The sequence below is a fragment of the Pristiophorus japonicus genome, chromosome 1, assembly GCF_044704955.1.
Source record: "Pristiophorus japonicus isolate sPriJap1 chromosome 1, sPriJap1.hap1, whole genome shotgun sequence".
Classification (NCBI taxonomy): domain Eukaryota; kingdom Metazoa; phylum Chordata; class Chondrichthyes; family Pristiophoridae; genus Pristiophorus; species Pristiophorus japonicus.
This window is the reverse complement of record NC_091977.1, coordinates 422593352-422613994: the sequence shown is the minus strand read 5'-3', so window position 1 is coordinate 422613994 and position 20643 is coordinate 422593352. Positions and strand designations below refer to the sequence as shown.

The following is a 20643-nucleotide window of genomic DNA, read 5'->3' as shown; positions in this document are numbered from 1 at the left end:
TTTAGACGAGGGGATTAAATGTAGTATTTCCAAATTTGCGGATGACACGAAGTTGGGTGGCAGTGTGAGCTGCGAGGAGGATGCTATGAGGCTGCAGAGCGACTTGGATAGGTTAGGTGAGTGGGCAAATGCATGGCAGATGAAGTATAATGTGGATAAATGTGAGGTTATCCACTTTGGTGGTAAAAACAGAGAGACAGACTATTATCTGAATGGTGACAGATTAGGAAAAGGGGAGGTGCAACGGTACATCAGTCATTGAAGGTTGGCATGCAGGTACAGCAGGCGGTTAAGAAAGCAAATGGCATGTTGGCCTTCATAGCGAGGGGATTTGAGTACAGGGGCAGGGAGGTGTTGCTACAGTTGTACAGGGCCTTGGTGAGGCCACACCTGGAGTATTGCGTACAGTTTTGGTCTCCTAACCTGAGGAAGGACATTCTTGCGATTGAGGGAGTGCAGCGAAGGTTCACCAGACTGATTCCCAGGATGGCGGGACTGACCTATCAAGAAGGACTGGATCAACTGGGCTTGTATTCACTGGAGTTCAGAAGAATGAGAGGGGACCTCATAGAAACGTTTAAAATTCTGACGGGATTAGACAGGTTAGATGCAGGAAGAATGTTCCCAATGTTGGGGAAGTCCAGAACCAGGGGACACAGTCTAAGGATAAGGGGTAAGCCATTTAGGACCGAGATGAGGAGAAACTTCTTCACCCAGAGAGTGCTGAACCTGTGGAATTCTCTACCATAGAAAGTTGTTGAGGCCAATTCACTAAATATATTCAAAAAGGAGTTAGATATAGTCCTTACTACTTGGGGGATCAAGGGGTATGGCGAGAAAGCAGGAATGGGGTACTGAAGTTGCATGTTCAGCCATGAACTCATTGAATGGCGGTGCAGGCTAGAAGGGCCGAATGGCCTACTCCTGCAACTATTTTCTATGTTTCTATGTAAAGAGCTCATGCATTATTACAACTTCAGTAATGACTGAAAAATTCACTAATTGAGCATGCTTGTTTTCAAAAACTGCACCCACTTATATCAACACATTTACTTTGCAAGTCCAAACATGCAGGAGAATCTGCAATCGCAGTTACTACTAAAGTTCATCAAACCAGCACCAAACCTACTTCCTGGTTTAATGTACCTGGTTAACAAGGTGGTCGGGGTCTGCAACCAACAGCTCATCGCATTTAAAAAGTACTTGGATGTGCACTTGGTGCCATAATCTACAAGGCTACGGACCAAGTGCTGGAAAGTGGGATTAGGCTGGATAGCTCTTTGTCGGCCATGACAGGCACGATTGGCCACCTTTTGTGCTGTAAATTTCTATGATTCTATGAACCTCCAATCAGAAATGGTACAAGATTATAAAATTGTAGGGCTACAGGGAAAGGGTAGGGAAGTGGGACTAGTTGAGAGTAGGCACGGGCTCGACGGGCCGAATAGCCTTCTTCCGTGCTATAACCATTCTACGATTCTATGATTCTAAGAGTATGTAGACATCACTACATTGCATTGGGCTGTAATTTTGCCAAACACTCCTGACCCACTTTTTAAGTCATTTAGTAAGCAGCAATTTGCAGGCTGATATTATAAGTGAAGTGGAGTGCCACCTTTCAACAGAGTTTTTTTTATTCAGCACAAAAATTGAGCTTTCAAACCATTTAAAAATCTTTATGTCGCTTTTTTCATTGTTAAAGTTTCATCAAACAAGATACCTTCTGCCAGCTGGTTATACTGTAGCATCACTACGATAAAGTGTTTTGCATACTGGGGTAGCAACCAGTTTTTTCACTGAAGATAACTAGTGGTGACAGTTGACCTGCAGAAGGTGCTATCTGCAGCAATAACCTCCCTGGCAGTATCATATACTAAGTGCACACATGTCAACCGAGAAAACTAGCAACAGCTGACCAACACTTCAAAAAAGCTTACATAGTTTTTTTTGGGGGGACTGTCAACTCAAGAATGGTCCCAACATACAAAAACAAGTAGTTGCACAAGCTTGGTAACTGGTTACATTGTCAGAAGTGCTGTCTTTTAGATAAGAAATAAAACTCAGGGTCTATGTGCCTGTTCAGGTGGATGTAAATGATTACATGGCACTTTGAAGATGATCAGGAGCCTGTACCTATTGTAGGCACAGGTTCCGATCTTCCATTCTGGAAAAACCACTTACAATCTTGGTACAATGGAAAGCGGGTACAGACCCACCATCACGGTTCCCTAACCCTCTATTGAGATTCAGTTCCATAAGCTGGGCTCTGCATTCCAGGTTACTGCTATTCACAATGCATTTGCTGCATTTATAAACTGGCCATCACCATCCCTGTCCTCCCATCAGCGGATCTACTTTTGTATATATTTGCTATAGCAATTTTTTTTTTTTTAAATCCACGATTACACACCCAAAAAATATATTAGTAGCCTTTGCTACCTTGCTCAAGTGGCCATGTTTCATGTGTGAGCCTAAATGTATTGGGAAGCTATTAAAATAATTTTATCCTTACTCAATGCTTCTCAACAGCATAGCTAGATAGCAGAAAAGAGACCATGACCAATGTTAACCCTCTCTAGCTGCCCAAAAGTGAATCCAACTATAGCTTGTTCATTTGATTATTTTTTTTAAAAAAGCTTCATTTCTGCTCCGCTTGGCAATTTTCCACCTGTCCTCTCTACTTTTCCTATTCTTTTTGACATTCAGTAGTTTAACTTAGTATTTCTGACTAACTTTAGTTTTAAAATCCTCGACTGCTCAGTTGCTACAGGTAGCATACAACGAAGTGCCAGGTTTCATTCCGAACATCTTTACTGGGCCAACATATACATTAGTCAATCATCCATAGCAACCCAGGATGTGACATACACAAGATGGATGGGTGCTGATTGGAGTGTGTGTTCAGGTTGTTGGTAGTAGCAAAAGGAGGGTGCATTTCAAAATAGATCTGGGTTACTTTTGGTAATCCACATCAGCATAAATGAGAAAAACTATTCAATTACAACATTGATACTTAGTGAGGCAGAAATATATCAGGTATACATTAACATTTGATCACTAAAACAAAATAAAGTTGCACTAAAACAAAATAAAATTGAATGATGAAAATGTCAAAATGTAAGCGGCATTTGCAGTGTACCTTGGAGTTGAATCTGCTGTGAAACTTACTCCTGAAGCAGGTTACGGTAATTGCCAGAATTGATATGTAGCACACAGAATTAGGCTAGTATATACTGAAACAGGATTTCTATTTAGGCAAACATAGGGCTTACTCCCACCTCCAAAGGCCAAAGCAAACAATTCCCAAAATTGAGTTTCTGAGAACTGTAGGAGCATTTCTACAGCACCGCTACTTGTTTCACTGCAACAAAAAAATTTTTTTTTAAGTTCCTTCTATTACTACGTATTACATATCCTTTATCGCTGCACATTTGTCTCTAGATAACAATCATCTTAAAAATCTTGTGGGGCGATGTTTAAGTAAAAAGAAACTTATATTTGTACAGATATAACACCTTTCACGACCACCGGACGTCTCAAACCATTTTACAGCCAGTGAAGTACTCTTGGAGTATAAGCAGCCAATTTGCGCACAGTAACTCCCACAAACAGCAATGTGGTAATGGCCAGATCAACTTTTTCTTTGCTTTGTTGAATGTGGGATAAATATTGGCAAGGACACCGGGGATATCTCCTCTGCTCTTCTTCAAAATAGTGCCATGGGATCTTTTACATCCACCTGAGAGGGGAGGCGGGGCCTCGATTTAACGTCTCATCCAAACGATGACACCTCCGACAGTGCTGCACTCCCTCAGCACTGCATTGGATTGTCAACCTAGATTTATGTGCTCAAGTCCCTGGACTGGGACTTGAGCCCACAACCTTTTGATTCAGAGGCGAGTGTGCTACCCACTGAGCCACAGTTGACACTGTGATATATGATATATGATATAGAAATATAGCAGAAACAATGGGGTTCTTCTAATGAGAAATTTTAATTTTCATACACTGGGAGAAGCAGAACTGGACAAGTAGTAAAGCCAATGAATTTCCCAGAAGCATTTAGGATAGTTTTCTAGAACAAAATGTTTCAAAACCGACGAGAACAGGCTCCATTGCTGGAGTGAAGTTGTCAACCAATATCTACTATAAGCCCACTGACTCCCACAGCTACCTTAATTACACTTCCTCCCAACCCGCTTCCTGTAAAAAGTTTATTCCATTCTTCCAGTTTCTTCATCTCTGTCGCATCTATTCTGACGATGTCACCTCCACAACACTGCTTCCGAAAGGTCTTTTTTCTTTAACAAAGGATTCCCCTCCATCATGGTTGACAGGGTCCTAAACTGTGTCCGTCCCATTACCAACACTTCTGCTCTCACCCCTTCCCCGCTCTCCCAGAACTACGACAGGGTTCCGTGTCCTCACCCCTTCGGACTCCATATTCAATGGATCATCCTCCGCCATTTCCTCCACTTCCAGTGCGATGCCACCACCAAACAAGTTTTCCCCTCCCCTCCACTTTCAGCATTTGAAAAGGGACCATTCCCTCCACACCACCCTGGTCTACTCTTCAATCACCCCCAACACCCACTCCCCTTCCCACGCAAGCACTGGAGATGCAACACCTGCCCTTTCAACTCCTCCCTTCGCACCGTCCAGAGTCCCAAACACTCCTCCTGAGTGAAACAGTGATTTACTTGTACTTCTTTCAATTGAGTATACTGCATTTTCTCCTCACAATTGAGACGACCAAACGCAGATTGGATGCTGCTTTACTGAACACCTCCGTTCAGTACACAAGCATGACCCAGCGCTTCATGTCGCTTGCCATTTTAATTCTACAACCCACTCCCATTCTGACCTCTGTCCTCGGCCTCCTACACTATTCCAATGAAACTCAATGGAAGATCGAGGAATACAGCCTTCCACATTCAACAATTTAAGATCATAACCACTGCTATTTTTTCAGATAGATGCTGGTCCTGCTGTTGCCATTTACATCATTTCCAGACTCTTGTTTCTTTACTTATCCCATTACCACCCCTTTTTTGCTTTGCACCATCATCCCTTTCGTCATTTAATCACTCCTCCCTTCCATCCATCACAGACCTTCGCTTTGGTTCCTTCTTCCCCTTTCGTTGTCTCTGTACTTGATTAAATCTTATTACATCTGTAACTTTTGTCAGTTCAAAAGGTAATCAACCTAAATGTTAATTCTGTTTCTCTCCCCACAGATGCTGCCTAACCTGCTGATTATTTCCAGAATTTTCTGTTTTTATTTAAGATAACAGGCTGTTCTGTATTTCATGATGAGTAAAAAAACAGATTTAAGTAACAACCTGACGGTAAGGGAACATCTTTCAAATAGTGACAATAATGAGGCAGAATTTGTTGCAGCATCTGCCATTAGTTAAGACTTACCCTTGCATGTTTAGGTTTTTAAAGTTTTTTGTGTGGCAAGTTGCTGAAAGTGTGAGCTGGTAACATCACAGGCGAGGGAAACAGGGCATCTGGGACCTGAGTGAACAGAGCAAGCAACTGTGTATCTCCTTAACCAATGAAATTGAGGGATTGAGAAATACAGCACAAGGGCGGAGATGCAAATGTAAATTAGAGTGGGTGAATTCAATGTCAAATCAGGTACAGAAACAGAAATAAAAGAGGGAAAGAAAGATCGGATTTAGAGAAAAAAAAACAAAAAGGAAATGAAAATAAACATTTTTAATTTGACATTTCTAAAATCTCCCCAAACAAGAAATACCTGAAGTAATAATTTTCAGTGCCAGCATTGTTAACAGAATACTTGACAAGACTTAACTTTCTGTGGCAAGTTTAGTTCGTATCTACTGTGCAAATGGGAAGCCTGAGGTCGGCCCGAACTCATGGGACTCGCAGTGATGGGCCTAGGGTAAGGATTTACATGTTAAGGACCCCCTATTAGGGTCTATTAGGCAGACGATGTCTGCATCCATGCATATAGAGGCTGAACTCCAGGACATAGTAGACGTATTTACTGAGGCGTACGAAAGCATGGGCCTTGCACTAAACATCCGTAAGACAAAGTTCTTCCACCAGCCTGTCCTCGCCACACAGCACTGCCCCCCCCAGTCATCAAGATCCACGGCGTGGCCCTGGACAACGTGGACCACTTCCCATATCTCGGGAGCCTCCTATCAACAAGAGCAGGCATTGACGACGAGATCCAACACCACCTCCAGTGCACCAGTGCAGCCTTCAGCCGCCTGAGGAAAAGAGTGTTTGAAGACCAGGCCCTCAAAACTGCCACCAAACTCATGGTCTTCAGGGCTGTAGTAATACCCGCCCTCCTGTATGGCTCAGAGACATGGACCATGTACAGTAGACACCTCAAGTCACTGGAGAAATATCACCAACGATGTCTCCGCAAGATCCTATAAATCCCCTGGGAGGACAGACGCACCAACATTAGCGTCCTTGATCAGGCCAACATCCCAGCATTGAAGCACTGACCACACTTGATCAGCTCTGCTGTGCAGGCCACATAGTTCGCAAGCCAGACACGAGACTCCCAAAGCAAGTGCTCTACTCGGAACTCCTTCACGGCAAACGAGCCAAAGGTGGGCAGCGGAAGCATTACAAGGACACCCTCAAAGCCTCCCTGATAAAGTGCGACATCCCCAGACACCTGGGAGTCCCTGGCCAAAGACCACCCTAAGTGGAGGAAGTACATTCGGGAGGGCGCTGAGCACCTCGAGTCCCGTCGCCGAGTGCTTGCAGAAATCAAGCGCAGGCAGCGGAAAAAGCGTGCGGCAAACCTGTCCCACCCACCCTTCCCTCAACGACTATCTGTCCCACCTGTGACAGAACTCATTTTAAGAGTGGAAGCAAGTCTTCCTCGATTCCGAGGGACTGCCAATGATGGTGATGATGACAGTGCAAATATAGCAACTTCTCGCCATTCAATGCATTTCAATGGTGAGGTAGACAGTGAAGTGCCGTTTTCACAAAGCTAACTGTGGTACAAAATACAAAGCCAACTGTGGTACAAAATACAAAGCCAGAACACATATTCCAAAAAGGCAAAGGCTCTACTTATGTAGTTAAGCAAGCATGGTCAACAAATCAGGTAAGAGATGGCATCAAGCTAGAGGAAAAGGCTCACAAATGCTAGGAAAGTGGAAATCCAGCAGACTGGGGAGATATTAAAAAGCAAAGAGATACAAAAGTAGTAAGTTCAGAAAGGAATGTGAAAAAAATTGCAAGGGATATCAAAGCTAACAGCAAAAGTTTTAATAAGTATATTATGAGTGGTAAAGGAGCATGTGTGCCATATAAAGACACATGCAGGCAAGACAAAAATGGATAATAAAGAAATGTCAGACTTGTTGAATGAGTACTTTGTATCCGTTTTCACAGTGGAGGTAGAGAACAAAATGGCAGATGAGTTCAATGTGGTAAAGTGTGAGGTCATTCACTTTGGATCCGAGAAAGACAAATCAGATTTTTTTTTAAATAGTGAGACTAGAAACTGTGGAAGAAAAAAGAGATTTAGGTGACCATGTACACAAATCACAAAGTTAGTGCACAGGTAGAATCGTAGAATGATACAGCAGAGGCGGAGGCCATTCGGCCCAGCTTGCGTGTGCCGGATCTTTGGTAGAGCTATCACTCCCCTGCTTTTTCCCCATAACCCTGCAATTTTTTTCCCCTTCAATTATTTATCCAATTCCCTTTTTAAAGTTACTTCAGGTATTGAATCTGCTTCCACCACCCTTTCAGTCAGTACATTCCAGATCACAATAACTTACTGCGCTAAAAAAAAAGTTTCCTTATGTCGCCTCTGGTTCTTTGGCCAATCATGTTAAATCTGTGTCCTCTGGTTACCAATCATTCTGCCACTGGAAAAAGTTTCTCCTTATTTACTCTCATCAAAAACCTTCCTGATTTTGAACACCTCGATCAAATCTCCTCTTAACCTGCTCTGCTCTAAGGAGAACAAACCCAGTCTCTCCACATAACTGAAGTCCCTCATCACATTCTAGTAAATCTCTTCTGCACCCTCTCCAAAGCCTTGACATCCTGCCTAAATGTGGTGCCCAGAATTGAACACAATACTCCTGCTGAGGCCGAACCAGCATTTTTTAAAGGTTAGCCTAACTTCTTTGTTTTTGTACTCTACACCTCTGTAAATAAAGCCAAGGATCCCAAATGCTGCTTTAAAAAAAAACAGCCTTCTCGATTGTCCTGCCACCTTCAAAGATTTGTGTACATACACCCCGGGGTGTCTGTTCATGCAATCACTTTAACATTGTGCCATTTAGTTTATATTGCCTAACCTCATTCTTCCTACCAAAATGCATCATTTCACAGTTCTCTGCATTAAATTTCATCTGCCATGTTCTGCCCATTTCACCAGTCAGTCTATGTCCTCCTGTCTTTTACTATCGTCCACATTGTCTACTACATTTCAGAGTGAAGGGATACATTTAGGTAGGAAGTGATACATTGGGTACACTCCATCCTTTGCAATGAAGGACACCATTCCATTTGTCTTCCTAATTACTTGCTGCACCTGCATGCTAACTTTTTGCATTTCATGTACAAAGACACCCAGATCTCTCTATGTCACAGCATTGTAGTCTCTCTCCACTTAAATAATTTACTTTTTTATTTTTCCTGCCAAAGTGGATAACCTCATACTTTCCCACATTGTACTCCATCTGCCAAATGTTTTCCCACTCACCTAGCCTGTCTATATCCCTTTGCAGATTTTGTGTGTCCTCCTCACAACTTGTTTTACTATGAGATCATGTATTAATCCCATCTCATTACACAGTACCAGATCAAAGATAGCCTGCTCCCTGGTTGGTTCTGCAACATACTGTTCAAGTAAACCATCCCGGATGCACTCTATGAACTCTTCCTCAAAGTTACCTTGGCCAATTTGATTTGTCCAATCAACATGAAGATTAAAATCGCCCATGATTATTGCCGTACCCTTCTTAAAGGTGTTCAAGATCATGAAGGGTCCAGACAGAGTAGATAGAAACTGTTCCCATTGGTAGATGGGACGAGACCCAGAGGACACAGATTTAAGGTGATCGGCAACATAGCCAAAGGTGACATGAGGGGAAACTTTTTTTATGCAGCAACGGGTTAGGATCTGGAATGCACTGTCTGAAAGGGTGGTGGAGGCAGATTCAATCATGGCTTCAAAAGGGAATTGGATAAATACCTAAATAAAATAAAAAATTGCAGGGTTACAGAGAAAGGGCAGGGGAGTGGGACTAGCTGAAGTGCTCTTGCAGATAGCTCGAAGGGCCGAATGGCCGCCTTCTGTGCTATAACCATTCTATGATTCATCTGCAATCTTTGAAATTCTGCCCTATATACCCGTCTAGGTCATTAACAAATATCAAAAAGTGCAGTGGTCCCAATACCGGCCCCTGGGGAACACCACTGTATACTTCCCTCCAGATTGAAACCGTTAACCACTACCTCTGTGCCTTAGCCAGGTTATCCACGCTGCCACTGTCCCTTTAATCCTATGGGTTTTAATTTTGCTAACAAGTCTATTATGTGGTACTTTATCCCAACACTTTTTGAAAATCCATACACACATCATCCCTCTCCATTACTACTTCTAAGAACTCAATCAAGTTAGTCAAATACGATTTGCCTTTAACAAATTCATGCTGATGTTCTTTTATTCGCCCATATTATTCCAAATGCCAACTAATTTTGTACCAGATTTGTGTTTCAAAGTTTTCCAACCACTGATGTTTGCTGATGGGCTGGGCTTATCCCTCTCCACTTAAAAAAAACACAGGGGAGTAAAATTTACAAACCTCCATTCCTCTGGCACCACCACCATATCCAAGAAGGATTGGAAGATTGTGGTCACAGTCTCTGAAATTTCCACCCTTACTTCCCTCAGTAACCTAGGATGCATCCCATCTGGACCAGGTAACTTTTGTGTGTGGGGGGCCTGACCCATCCACCTCCATGGCACGAACCTGGTATTGCAGTACTTCCAGGAACGGTGATTGGGCTCTAGGCCTTTTGGCTAAGAGCATTGGCGCAGGGTGATCCTTGATGTGTGCAAGGTGACCTCTGGCGTTTGTGATCTGACAAAGAATTGGAAAGATTGGCAACGAATTTAAAAAAAAACTTTTTTACTTTGAGGACTGCCAACTTTTTAAGTACCTCCTGTTTGTCTATTTTTTATTCTATCCAATATCACCATCAACAGGAGATAAAGGAGCACGGTAGAACAGCACCAACAGATGTGTGAGGGGTGTGAAGTAAAAAGTAATCACAGGAAAGCACGCAAGTGATTGGTTGGTCAGTATTTCTCTCTTTTTCTTGGGCATTGGTTTAAATTAAGAGCCGGGATTAAAAACTAAACATTCAAAACTTTAAAACTTAATTAATTATATAAAATACATTAGAGTCTGCAGGGGAGGCGATGGGTTACTGCTGCAACATGTGGGAACTACTGGACCCCATTGAGGTCCACAGCTACCACATCTGCAGTAAGCGCCTGCAGCTCGAGGAACTTTGGCTCCGCATTGATGAGCTGGAGTCCGATCTTCAAACACTGCAACACATCAGGGAAGGGGAGAGTTACCTGGACGCTGTGTTCCAGGAGGTAGTCACACCGCTTAGGTTAAAAAATTTAAATCTGGTTCGTGATCAGGGACAGGAGGGTGTGACTACGAGCGAGGCAAGTATAGGGATCCAGGAGGTAGTGATTGGAGGAGCCTCAGCCCTTCCTCTTGTCTAACAGGTACGAGGCTCTTACTCAGTGTGGATGGGAGCAGGGACTACAGGGAGGATGAGCAAACTGACCACAGGACCGTGGTACAGGGGACCGTTCAAGATGGGGGTTGTAAAAAGAAATGTTGTAGTGGTAGGGGACAGTATCATTAGGGGGATAGATACTGTTTTCTGCAGCCGAGAACCTGAATCCCGAAGGCTGTGTTGCCTGCCCCGGTGCCAGGGTTAAGGACATCTCCTCTGCGCTGGAGAGGAACTTGGAGTGGGAGGGGGAAGATCCAGCTGTTGTGGTCCACATAAGTACCAATGACAGATAGAACAAAGAAATAGGTTTTGCTGAGGGAATATGAGCAGCTAGAGGCTAAATTAAAAAGCAGAACCACAAATGTAATAATCTCTGGATTACTAGCTGAGCCACGAGCAAATTGGCATAAGGTAAATAAGATCAGAGAGATGAATGAGTGGCTCGAAGACTGGTGTGGGAGAAATGAGTTTCGATTCCTGGCGCACTGGCACCAGTACTGGGCTAAGAGGTTATATTGGATATATTCAAGAGGGAGTTAGATATGGCCCTTACGGCTAAAGGGATCAAGGGGTATGGAGAGAAAGCAGGAAAGAATGATCAGCCATGATCTTATTGAATGGTGGTGCAGGCTCGAAGGGCCGAATGGCCTACTCTTGCACCTATTTTCTATGTTTCTATGTTCCGTTGGGATGGGCTTCACTTGAACCATGCTGGGACCAGTGTCCTGGCGAGTCGAATGGAGTCGGAAGGAGCGTGCGGCAAACCAGACTCCCCACCCACCCTTTCCTTCAACGACTGGCTGTCCCACCTGTGACAGAGACTGTACTTCCCGTATTGGACTGTACGGTCACTAGAGAACTCACTTTGAGTGAAAGATTTCATGGGATTGCCTATGATGAGTTGAATAACTAGGGCTGTAGAGGGGTCTTTAAACTAAATAGTGTGGGGAGGGGGTGGGGAGCAAGGGTTCAGCTTGCAGAAATTTAAAAAGTCAAGGAGCAGGCAATAGAGCAGGGTGGTGTTGGGGGAAATGACAACCAGTGTGAGACAGGAAGGGACAGAATGTATAAAAATAAGAGTGCATCAGAAAGTGGGGTCAAAGCAGAGAAAAGTGTTAAAAAGATAAAATCAAAAGCTCTTTATCTGAATGCATGCAGCATTCGTAACAAGATAGAAGAGTTGACGGCACAAATAGATATGAATGGGTATGATCTGATAGCCATTACAAAGACATGGTTGTAAGGTGACCAAGGCTGGAACAGAATATTCAGGGATATTTGAAAATTCGGAAGGACAGATAGAAAGGAAAAGGAGGTAGGGTCGCTCTGCTAATAAAGGATGAGATCAGGGCAGTAGTGAGAAATGATATTGGCTCAGAAGATCAAGATGTAGAATCAGTTTGGGTGGAGATAAGAAATAATAAGGGAAAGAAGTCACTGGTGAGCGTAGTCTATAGGCCCCTCAACAGTAGCTACACTGTTGGACAGAGTATAAATCAAGAAGGAGGCTTGCAAGAAAGTTGCAGCAATAATAATGGGCGATTTCAATCTTCATATTCATTGCACGAATCAAATTGGCCAGGGTAGCCTTGAGGAAGAGTTCATAGAGTGTATCCGGGATGGTTTCTTTGAACAGTACGTTGTGGAACCAACCAGGGAACAGGCTATCTTAGATCTGGTACTGTGTAATGAGACAGGATTAATAAATGATCTCATAGTAAAGGATCCTCTAGAAAAGAGTGATCATAGCATGGTTGAATTTCAAATTCAGTTGGAGGGCGAGAAAGCTGCGTCTCAAACCAGTGTCCTGAAATAAATAATGGTGATTACAAAGGTATGAAGACAGTTGGCTAAGTAGACTGGGAAAATAGATTAAAGTGTGGGACGGTTGATGAGCAGTGGCAGACATTTAAGGAGATATTTCATAACACTCAACAAAAATATATTCCAGTGAGAAGGAAAGACTTTAAGAGAAGGGAGAACCATCCGTGGCTAACTAAGGAAATAAAGGATGGTATCAAATTGAAAACAATGGCATACAATGTAGCCAAGATTAGTGGGAGGCCAGAGGATTGGGAAATTAAAAAAAAACAGCAAAGGACAACTAAAAAAAAAATCATAAAGAGAGAGAAGATGGATTATGAGAGTAAACTAGCAAGAAATATAAAAACATAGTAAGAGCTTCTACAGGTATATAAAAAGAGGGAAAGAGGTTAGCTAAAGTAAATGCTGGTCCCCTAGAGGATAAGAACATAAGAAATAGGAGGAGTAGGCCATACGGCGCCTCAAGCCTGCTCCGCCATTTAATACGATCATGGCTGATCCAATCATGGACTCAGGTTCACTTCCCTGCCTGCTCCCCATGACCCCTTACTCCCTTATCGGTTAAGAAACTGTCTATCTCTGTCTTAAATTTATTCAATGTTCCAGCTTGCACAGCTCTGAGGCAGCGAATTCCACATATTTACAACCCTCCGAGAAAAAAAATTTCTCCTCATCTCAGTTTTAAATGGGCGTCCCTTATTCTAAGATTATGCCTCCTAGTTCCAGTCTCCCCCATCAGTTAAACCATTTTCTCTGCATCCACCCTGTCAAGCCCCCTCATAATCTTGTACATTTCAATAAGATCACCCCTCAGTCTTCTGAAGTCCAATGAGTAGAGGCCCAAGCTACTCAACCTTTCCTCATAGCTCAACCCCCTCATCTCCGGAATCAACCTAGCGAACCTTCTCTGAACTGCCTCCAAAGCAAGTATATTCTTTCGTAAATATGGAAACCAAAACTGCATGTAGTATTCGAGGTGTGGCCACCAATATCCTAATTAACTATAGCAAGACTTTCCCGCTTTTATAATCCATTCCCTTTGCAATAAAGGCCAAGATTCCATTGGCTTTCCTGATCATTTGCTGTATCTGCATACTAACCTTTTATGTTTCATGCACAAGTACCCCTAGGTCCCACTGTACTGCAGCACTTTGCAATCTTTCTCCATTTAAATAATAACTTGCTCTTTGATTTTTTCTGCCAAAGTGCATGAACTCACACGTTCCAACATTATACTCTATCTGCCAAATTTTTGCCCACTCATGAGACTGGGAAATTAATAATGGGGAACAGGGAAATGGCAGAGACTTTGAACAAATATTTTGTATCGGTCTTCACGGTAGAAGACACTAAAAACATCCCAATAATAGATAATCAAGGGAAGGGGGGAACTTAATACAATCACTATTACTAAAGAAAAAGTACTCGATAAAATAATGGAGCTAAAGGCGGACAATTCCCCGGACCTGATGGCTGCAGAGATAGTGAATTCATTGTTTGCAATCTACCAACATTCCGTGGAGTCTGGAGAGGTCCCAGTGGATTGGAAAACTGCAAATGTATTTATAAAGGAGGAAACTATAGACCAGTTAACCTAACATCTGTCATCATGAAAATGCTGTAGTCCATTATTCAGGAAGCGATAGCAGGACATTTGGAAAATCATTATTCAATCAAACAGAGTTGAGCATGGTTTTATGAAAAGGAAATCATGTTTGACAAATTTGCTGGAGTTCTTTGAGGAAGTAACGAGCAGGGTGGATAAGGAGTGTCATGTATCCTACATGGCTACTGTTGGTACTATTCACAAAGTGTGCCACCAGAGGGCACAGAACATAAGAACATAAGAATTAGGAACAGGAGTAGGCTCTCTAGCCCCTAGAGAGCCTGCTCCGCCATTCAATTAGATCATGGCTGGTCTGGCCGTGGACTCAACTCCACTTACCCGCCCTCTCCCCGTAACCCTTAATTCCCTTATCGGTTAAAAATCTATCTATCTGTGACTTGAATACATTCAATGAGCTAGCCTCAACTGCTTCCTTGGGCAGAGAATTCCACAGATTCACAACCCTCTGGGAGAAGAAATTCCTTCTCAACTCGGTTTTAAATTGGCTCCCCTGTATTTTGAGGCTGTGCCCCCGAGTTCTAGTCTTCCTGACCAGTGGAAACAACCTCGCTGCCTCTATCCTGTCTATCCCTTTCATTATTTTAAATGTTTCTATAAAATCACCCCTCATCCTTCTGAACTCCAACGAGTAAAGACCCAGTCTACTCAATCTATCATCATAAGGTAACCCCCTCATCTCTGGAATCAGCCTAGTGAATCGTCTCTGTACCCCCTCCAAAGCCAGTATATCCTTCCTTAAGTAAGGTGACCAAAACTGCACGCAGTACTTCAGGTGCGGCCTTACCAATACCCTATACAGTTGCAGCAGGACCTCCCTGCTTTTGTATTCCAGCAGTGGGAGATTTGTAGATTACCTGTACTGGTGTGCCTGGCCTAGTATAAAAGGCAGGCCACCAGGTGTGAACCTCACTCTGGAGTTAACAAATAAAGGACTACGGTCACGACAGTTCAAGTACAACACATTGCCTCGTGGAGTCATTACTAGAGCATCTACGACAAAGGGAACCAGTGGATGTGCTGTCCTTGGATTTCCAGAAGGCATTCGATAAGGTGCCACATAAAAGGTTACTGCACAAGACAACAGCTCATGGGGTTGGACACAATATATTAGCATGGATAGAAGATCGGCTAACTAACAGAAGAGATAAATGGATAAATGGATCATTTTCCGGTTGGCAAATGGTAACTAGTGGGGTGCCACAGGGATCGGTGCTGGGCCTCAACTATTTACAATCTATATTAATGATTTGGATGAAGGGACCGAGTGTAATGTAGCCAAGTTTGCTGATGATACAAAGATGGGTGGGAAAGCAATTTGTGAGGAGGACACAAAGAATCTGCAAAGGGATATAGACAGGCCAAGTGAGTGGGCAAACATTTGGCAGATGGAGTATAATGTGCAAAAATGTGAGGTTATCCACATTGGCAGGAAAAATAAAAAAAAGCAAATTATTGTTTAAATGAGGTTACAAAATGCTGCAGTAGAGGGGGACCTGGGTGTCGCTGTGCACGAAACACAAAAAGTTAGTATGCAGGTACAGCAAGTAATGAGGAAAGCAAATAGAATGTTGGCCTTTATTGCAAGGGGAATGGAGTATAAAAGCAGGGAAGTCCTGCTACAACTGTACAGGGTATCGGTGAGATCTCATCTAGAGTATTGCGTACAGTTTTGGTCTCTTTATTTAAGGAGGGATATACTTGCATTGAAGGCAGTTCAGAGAAGATTCACTCGGCTGATTCCTGAGATGAAGGGGTTGACTTATAAAGAAAGGTTGAGCCTATACTCATTGGAGTTTAGAAGAATGAGGGGTGATCTTATTGAAACATAAAAGATACTGAGGGGGTTCGATAAGGTAAATGCAGAGAGGATGTTTCCACTCATGGGATAAGCTAGAACTAGCGGGCATAGTTTCAAAATAAGGTGTTGCCCATTTAGAACTGAGATGAGGAGGAATTTCTTCTCTCAGAGGGTCATAAATCTATGGAATTTTCTGCCCCAGAGAGCTGTGGATGCTGGGTCATTGAATATATTTAAGGTGGAGATAAGACAGATTTTTGAACGATATGGGAGTGAAGGGCTATGGGGAGCGGGCAGGGAAGTGGAGCTGAGCCCAAGATCAGATGAGCCTTGATCTTATTAAATGGCAGAGCAGGCTTGAGGGTCCGGGGATTCTTGTGCATGAAATGCAAAAATTTTGCATGCAAGTACAGCAAGTAATGAGGAAGGCAATGGAATGATGGCCTTTATTGCAAAGGGGATGGAGTATATAAGTAGGGAAGTCCTGCTCCAACTGTTTAGGCATTGGCAAGACCACACCTGGAGTACTGCATACAGTTTTGGTCTCCTTATTTAAGGAAGGATATACGTGCATTGGAGGCAGTTCAGAGAAGGTTCACGAGGTTGATTCCTGAGATGAAGGGGTTGTCATATGAAGAAAGATTGAGCAGGTTGGACCTATACTCCTTGGAGTTTAGAAGAATGAGAGGTGATCTTATTAAAACATATGATTCTGAGGGGGCTTGACAGGATAGATACCGAGAGGATGTTTCCCCTCATGGGGGAATCTAGAACTAAGGGGCGTTATTTCAGAATAAAGGGTCGCCCATTTAAAACAGAAATGAGGAGGAATTTCTTCTCTGAGGGTCGTGAATATTTGGAATTCTCTACCCCAGAGAGTTGTGGAGGCTGGGTCTTTGAATATATTTAAGGTGGCGATAGACAGTTTTTGAATGATAAGGGAGTCAAGAGTTATGGGGGCAGGCAGGGAAATTGAGTTGAGGCCAAGATCAGATCAGCCATGATCTTATTGAATGACAGAGCAGGCTCGAGGGGCCAAATGGCCTACTCCTGCTCCTATTTCTTATGTTCTTATATCACCAATACCTCTGCTTTTACTGCTGCATTAAAGCAGAGGATGCCATCAGTGAAGGCAGATGTAAAGTACTCATTTAGTGCCTCTACAAGGGATGGACAATAAATGCTGGCTTTGCCAGCAACACATGACTGAATTTAAAAAAAAACAGCATCACCTTTTTGGCCCCCAATTATAAAATGTAATCAAAAAGGTGAATGGAATATTGATCTTTATGTAAAGATAGTTGGAATACAAAAATGAGGAAGTGATGCTTCAGTTGTACAGCCTTGCTCAGACCCCATGTGGAGTACTGCATTCAGTTTTGGGCCTCAGGAAAGATATATTGGAATTGGAGGTGGTACAACACAGATTCACCAAAATACTGAGTCTTAAAGAGTTAAATTATGGAGGACAGGTTGCATAATCTTGGTTAGTATTCCCTTGAGTTTAGAAAGTTGAGGAGTTTAATATGATAAAGGGAGCCAGATAGGGTAGATACTGAGAAACTATTTCCTCTGACAGAGGAATGCAGACAAGAGGGCATAATCTTAAAATTATAGCCAGGCTATTTAGGAGTGAAACCAGGAAGCATTTTTTCACACAAAAGGTAGTGCAAATCTGCAATTCAAGCAACAACCTGCAATTATACAGCACCTTTAACATAGTAAAATGTCCGAAGCACTTCACTGGACAATTATCAAACAAAATTTGACACCAAGCCACATCAGAAGATATTAGGACAATTGACAAAAAGCTTGGTCAAATAGATAGATTTTAAGGAGTGTCTTAAAGGAGAAGAGAGGGAGGGAATTCAAAGCCTAGGGCCTCGGCAGCAGAGGGCACAGCTGCCAATGGTGGGGCAAGGATGGATGCACAAGAGGCCAGAATTGGATAAGCACAGAGACCTTGGCAGATTGTAGGGCTGGAGATTACATAAATAGGCAAGGCCTTGGAGGGATTTTAAAACAAGCATGAGAAGTTTAAAATCAAAGTGTTGTCAGATGGGAGCCAATGTAGGTCAGGAAGCAACAGGGTGATAGGTGAACAGGACATGTTGCAAGTTAGGATAAGGGGGGGGAATAATTTTGGATGAGCTCAAATTTACAGAAGGTGCGAGGGGGGAGGGTGGCCAGGAGAGTATTGGAATAGTTGAGCCTAGCGGTAACAAAGACAATGGCTTTGGTCTTCCCAATATTTAATTGGAGGAAATTTCTGCTCATCCAATACTGGATGTCGGAAAAGAAGCAATGACAAATCAGAGGTCGTGGAAGTGTCGAGAGATGATGGTGAGGTACAGCTGGGTATCATCAGAGTACATGTGGAACCTGATGTGTTTTTGGATGATGTCGCGGAGTGTCTTAAAGGGTGTGGACCCTGAGTCAATTAATTTTCAAGACTGAGATCGACAGATTTTTGTTGGGCAAGGATGTCAGGGGATATGTAATAAAGGCAGGTAAATAGAATTGAGGCACACATCAGCCATGATCTAATTGAATGACATAATAGGCTGAAGGCACTGAATGGCCTACTCCTATGTTGAAAGTTGATAATGAATTATAGTATTCAAAGGCTTGTGACTCAATGTAGATCTTAAATTTAATTGCCACAATGTAACAAATTGTTCCCATTAAAAAAGTTTCCATGTGCAATATTTTGTTTCTTCTTGGCCGCCCAAAGAAACTGCATCTGCCAATTCCTACCGCTTCAGTGTTCAGACTCGACCTTCTGCCATGATGTATTTGCACCAAGTTTCTCTCACCCTTCACCCCTGTGCTCGTTGATCTACATTGGCTCCTGGTTAAGCAACGCCTCGATTTCAAAATTCTCATCCTTGTTTTCAAATCCCACCTTGGCCTCGCCCCTCCCTTTCTCTGTAACCTCCTCCAGCCCCACAACTCTCCCCAGAGATGTCTGCGCTCCTCTAATTCTGCCCTCCTGAGCATCGCCGATTATAAATCGCTCAACCATTGGTGGCAGTGACCTCTGTTGCCTCGGCCTTACGCTCTTGAATTCCTTGCCTAAACCTCTCCTTCAAGACGTTCCTTAAAACTGACTTCTTTGACCAAATATATGGTCACTTGCGCTAATTTCTCCTTCTGTAGCTTGGGGTCAAATTTTTTATCTCATGATATTCCTGTGAAGCATATTGGGACGTTTTACTATGTTAAAGACGCGATATAAATACAAATTGTTGTTGTTATCCAGATTTTTAATATGAAATAACTACATGTAACAGATCTTATAGATTTTTGTGCTAGTTATCAACTTTCGGCCCGAGTTGCTCTTTTTTTTGGAGTAACTAGTTTAGAATGGAGCATCTTAGAAATTGCAATTCTCGGCATTTAGTTTGCTCCAGTTTTAGTGAGTTAGAATAGTTTCATTTTAGAACAGATTTTCTTTCCAAAAGGGTGTGCGTCCAGGCCTGTTTTGCAAGTTTACGCAGCGAAAACTTACTCCAAACTAACTTAGAATGGAGTAAATGTAGATTTTTGTACGCTCAGAAAAACCTTGCCTACACTTATAAATCAGATGTAGGGAACGAGAGATCGGTGAGGGTGGGGGGGTGGCGGAGGGAAGTTTACAAACATTATTTGTAAAAGTGAAGTGTGTAAAGAGCCATCATCAATAATAAATGATAAATCAATAAATCAACCAAAACATTTAAAAAAATAGCAAAAATCAATGAATAAAAAATTAAGTTTCTACTCACCTACTGCAGCACCAGGAGCCCCCTTGGTTCTCTCTCTCGGTGTTGCTGGCAACGAGAACGGGGGGGGGGGAAGGGAGGGGGGGGGGGGGGGAGGAGGAAAGAGAAGGGGGAGGGGGGGGAGGAGAAGAGAAGGGGGAGGGGGGGGAGGAAAGAGAAGGGAGGGGGGGAGGAAAGAGAAGGGAGGGGGGGGAGGAAAGAGAAGGGAGGGGGGGGAGGAAAGAGAAGGGAGGGGGGGGAGGAAAGAGAAGGGAGGGGGGGGAGGAAAGAGAAGGGAGGGGGGGGAGGAAAGAGAAGGGAGGGGGGGGAGGAAAGAGAAGGGAGGGGGGGGAGGAAAGAGAAGGGAGGGGGGGGAGGAAAGAGAAGGGAGGGGGGGGAGGAAAGAGAAGGGAGGGGGGGAGGAAGAGAAGGGAGGGGGGGAGGAAAGAGAAGGGAGGGGGGGAGGAAAGAGAAGGGAGGGGGGGGAGGAAAGAGAAGGGAGGGGGGGGAGGAAAGAGAAGGGAGGGGGGGAGGAAAGAGAAGGGAGGGGGGGAGGAAAGAGAAGGGAGGGGGGGGAGGAAAGAGAAGGGAGGGGGGGGAGGAAAGAGAAGGGAGGGGGGGAGGAAAGAGAAGGGAGGGGGGGGAGGAAAGAGAAGGGAGGGGGGGAGGAAAGAGAAGGGAGGGGGGGAGGAAAGAGAAGGGAGGGGGGGAGGAAAGAGAAGGGAGGGGGGGAGGAAAGAGAAGGGAGGGGGGGGAGGAAAGAGAAGGGAGGGGGGGGAGGAAAGAGAAGGGAGGGGGGGGAGGAAAGAGAAGGGAGGGGGGGAGGAAAGAGAAGGGAGGGGGGGGGAGGAAAGAGAAGGGAGGGG

At 43.7% G+C, this 20643-nt stretch overlaps 1 protein-coding gene across 6 annotated transcripts in view; it reads right to left on the bottom strand.

Moving 5' to 3' along the window:
* pcmtd1 (protein-L-isoaspartate (D-aspartate) O-methyltransferase domain containing 1) overlaps positions 1–20643 on the bottom strand; it is a 109234-nt gene that overhangs the window by 74598 nt on the left and 13993 nt on the right. For 2 of the 6 annotated variants that reach the window (XM_070892420.1, XM_070892411.1), the window contains exon 2: positions 5425–5520. The exons of 3 other annotated variants lie outside the window; for them this stretch is intronic. Coding sequence is in view for 1 of the 3 variants with exons in the window: in XM_070892428.1 (XP_070748529.1) it covers positions 9999–10058 (60 nt within the window). In the remaining 2 variants the exon portion in view is untranslated. Of the gene's footprint in view, positions 1–5424; positions 5521–9998; positions 10074–20643 lie in introns of those variants that run through there. One more of the 6 variants, XM_070892428.1, reaches the window with a different exon arrangement.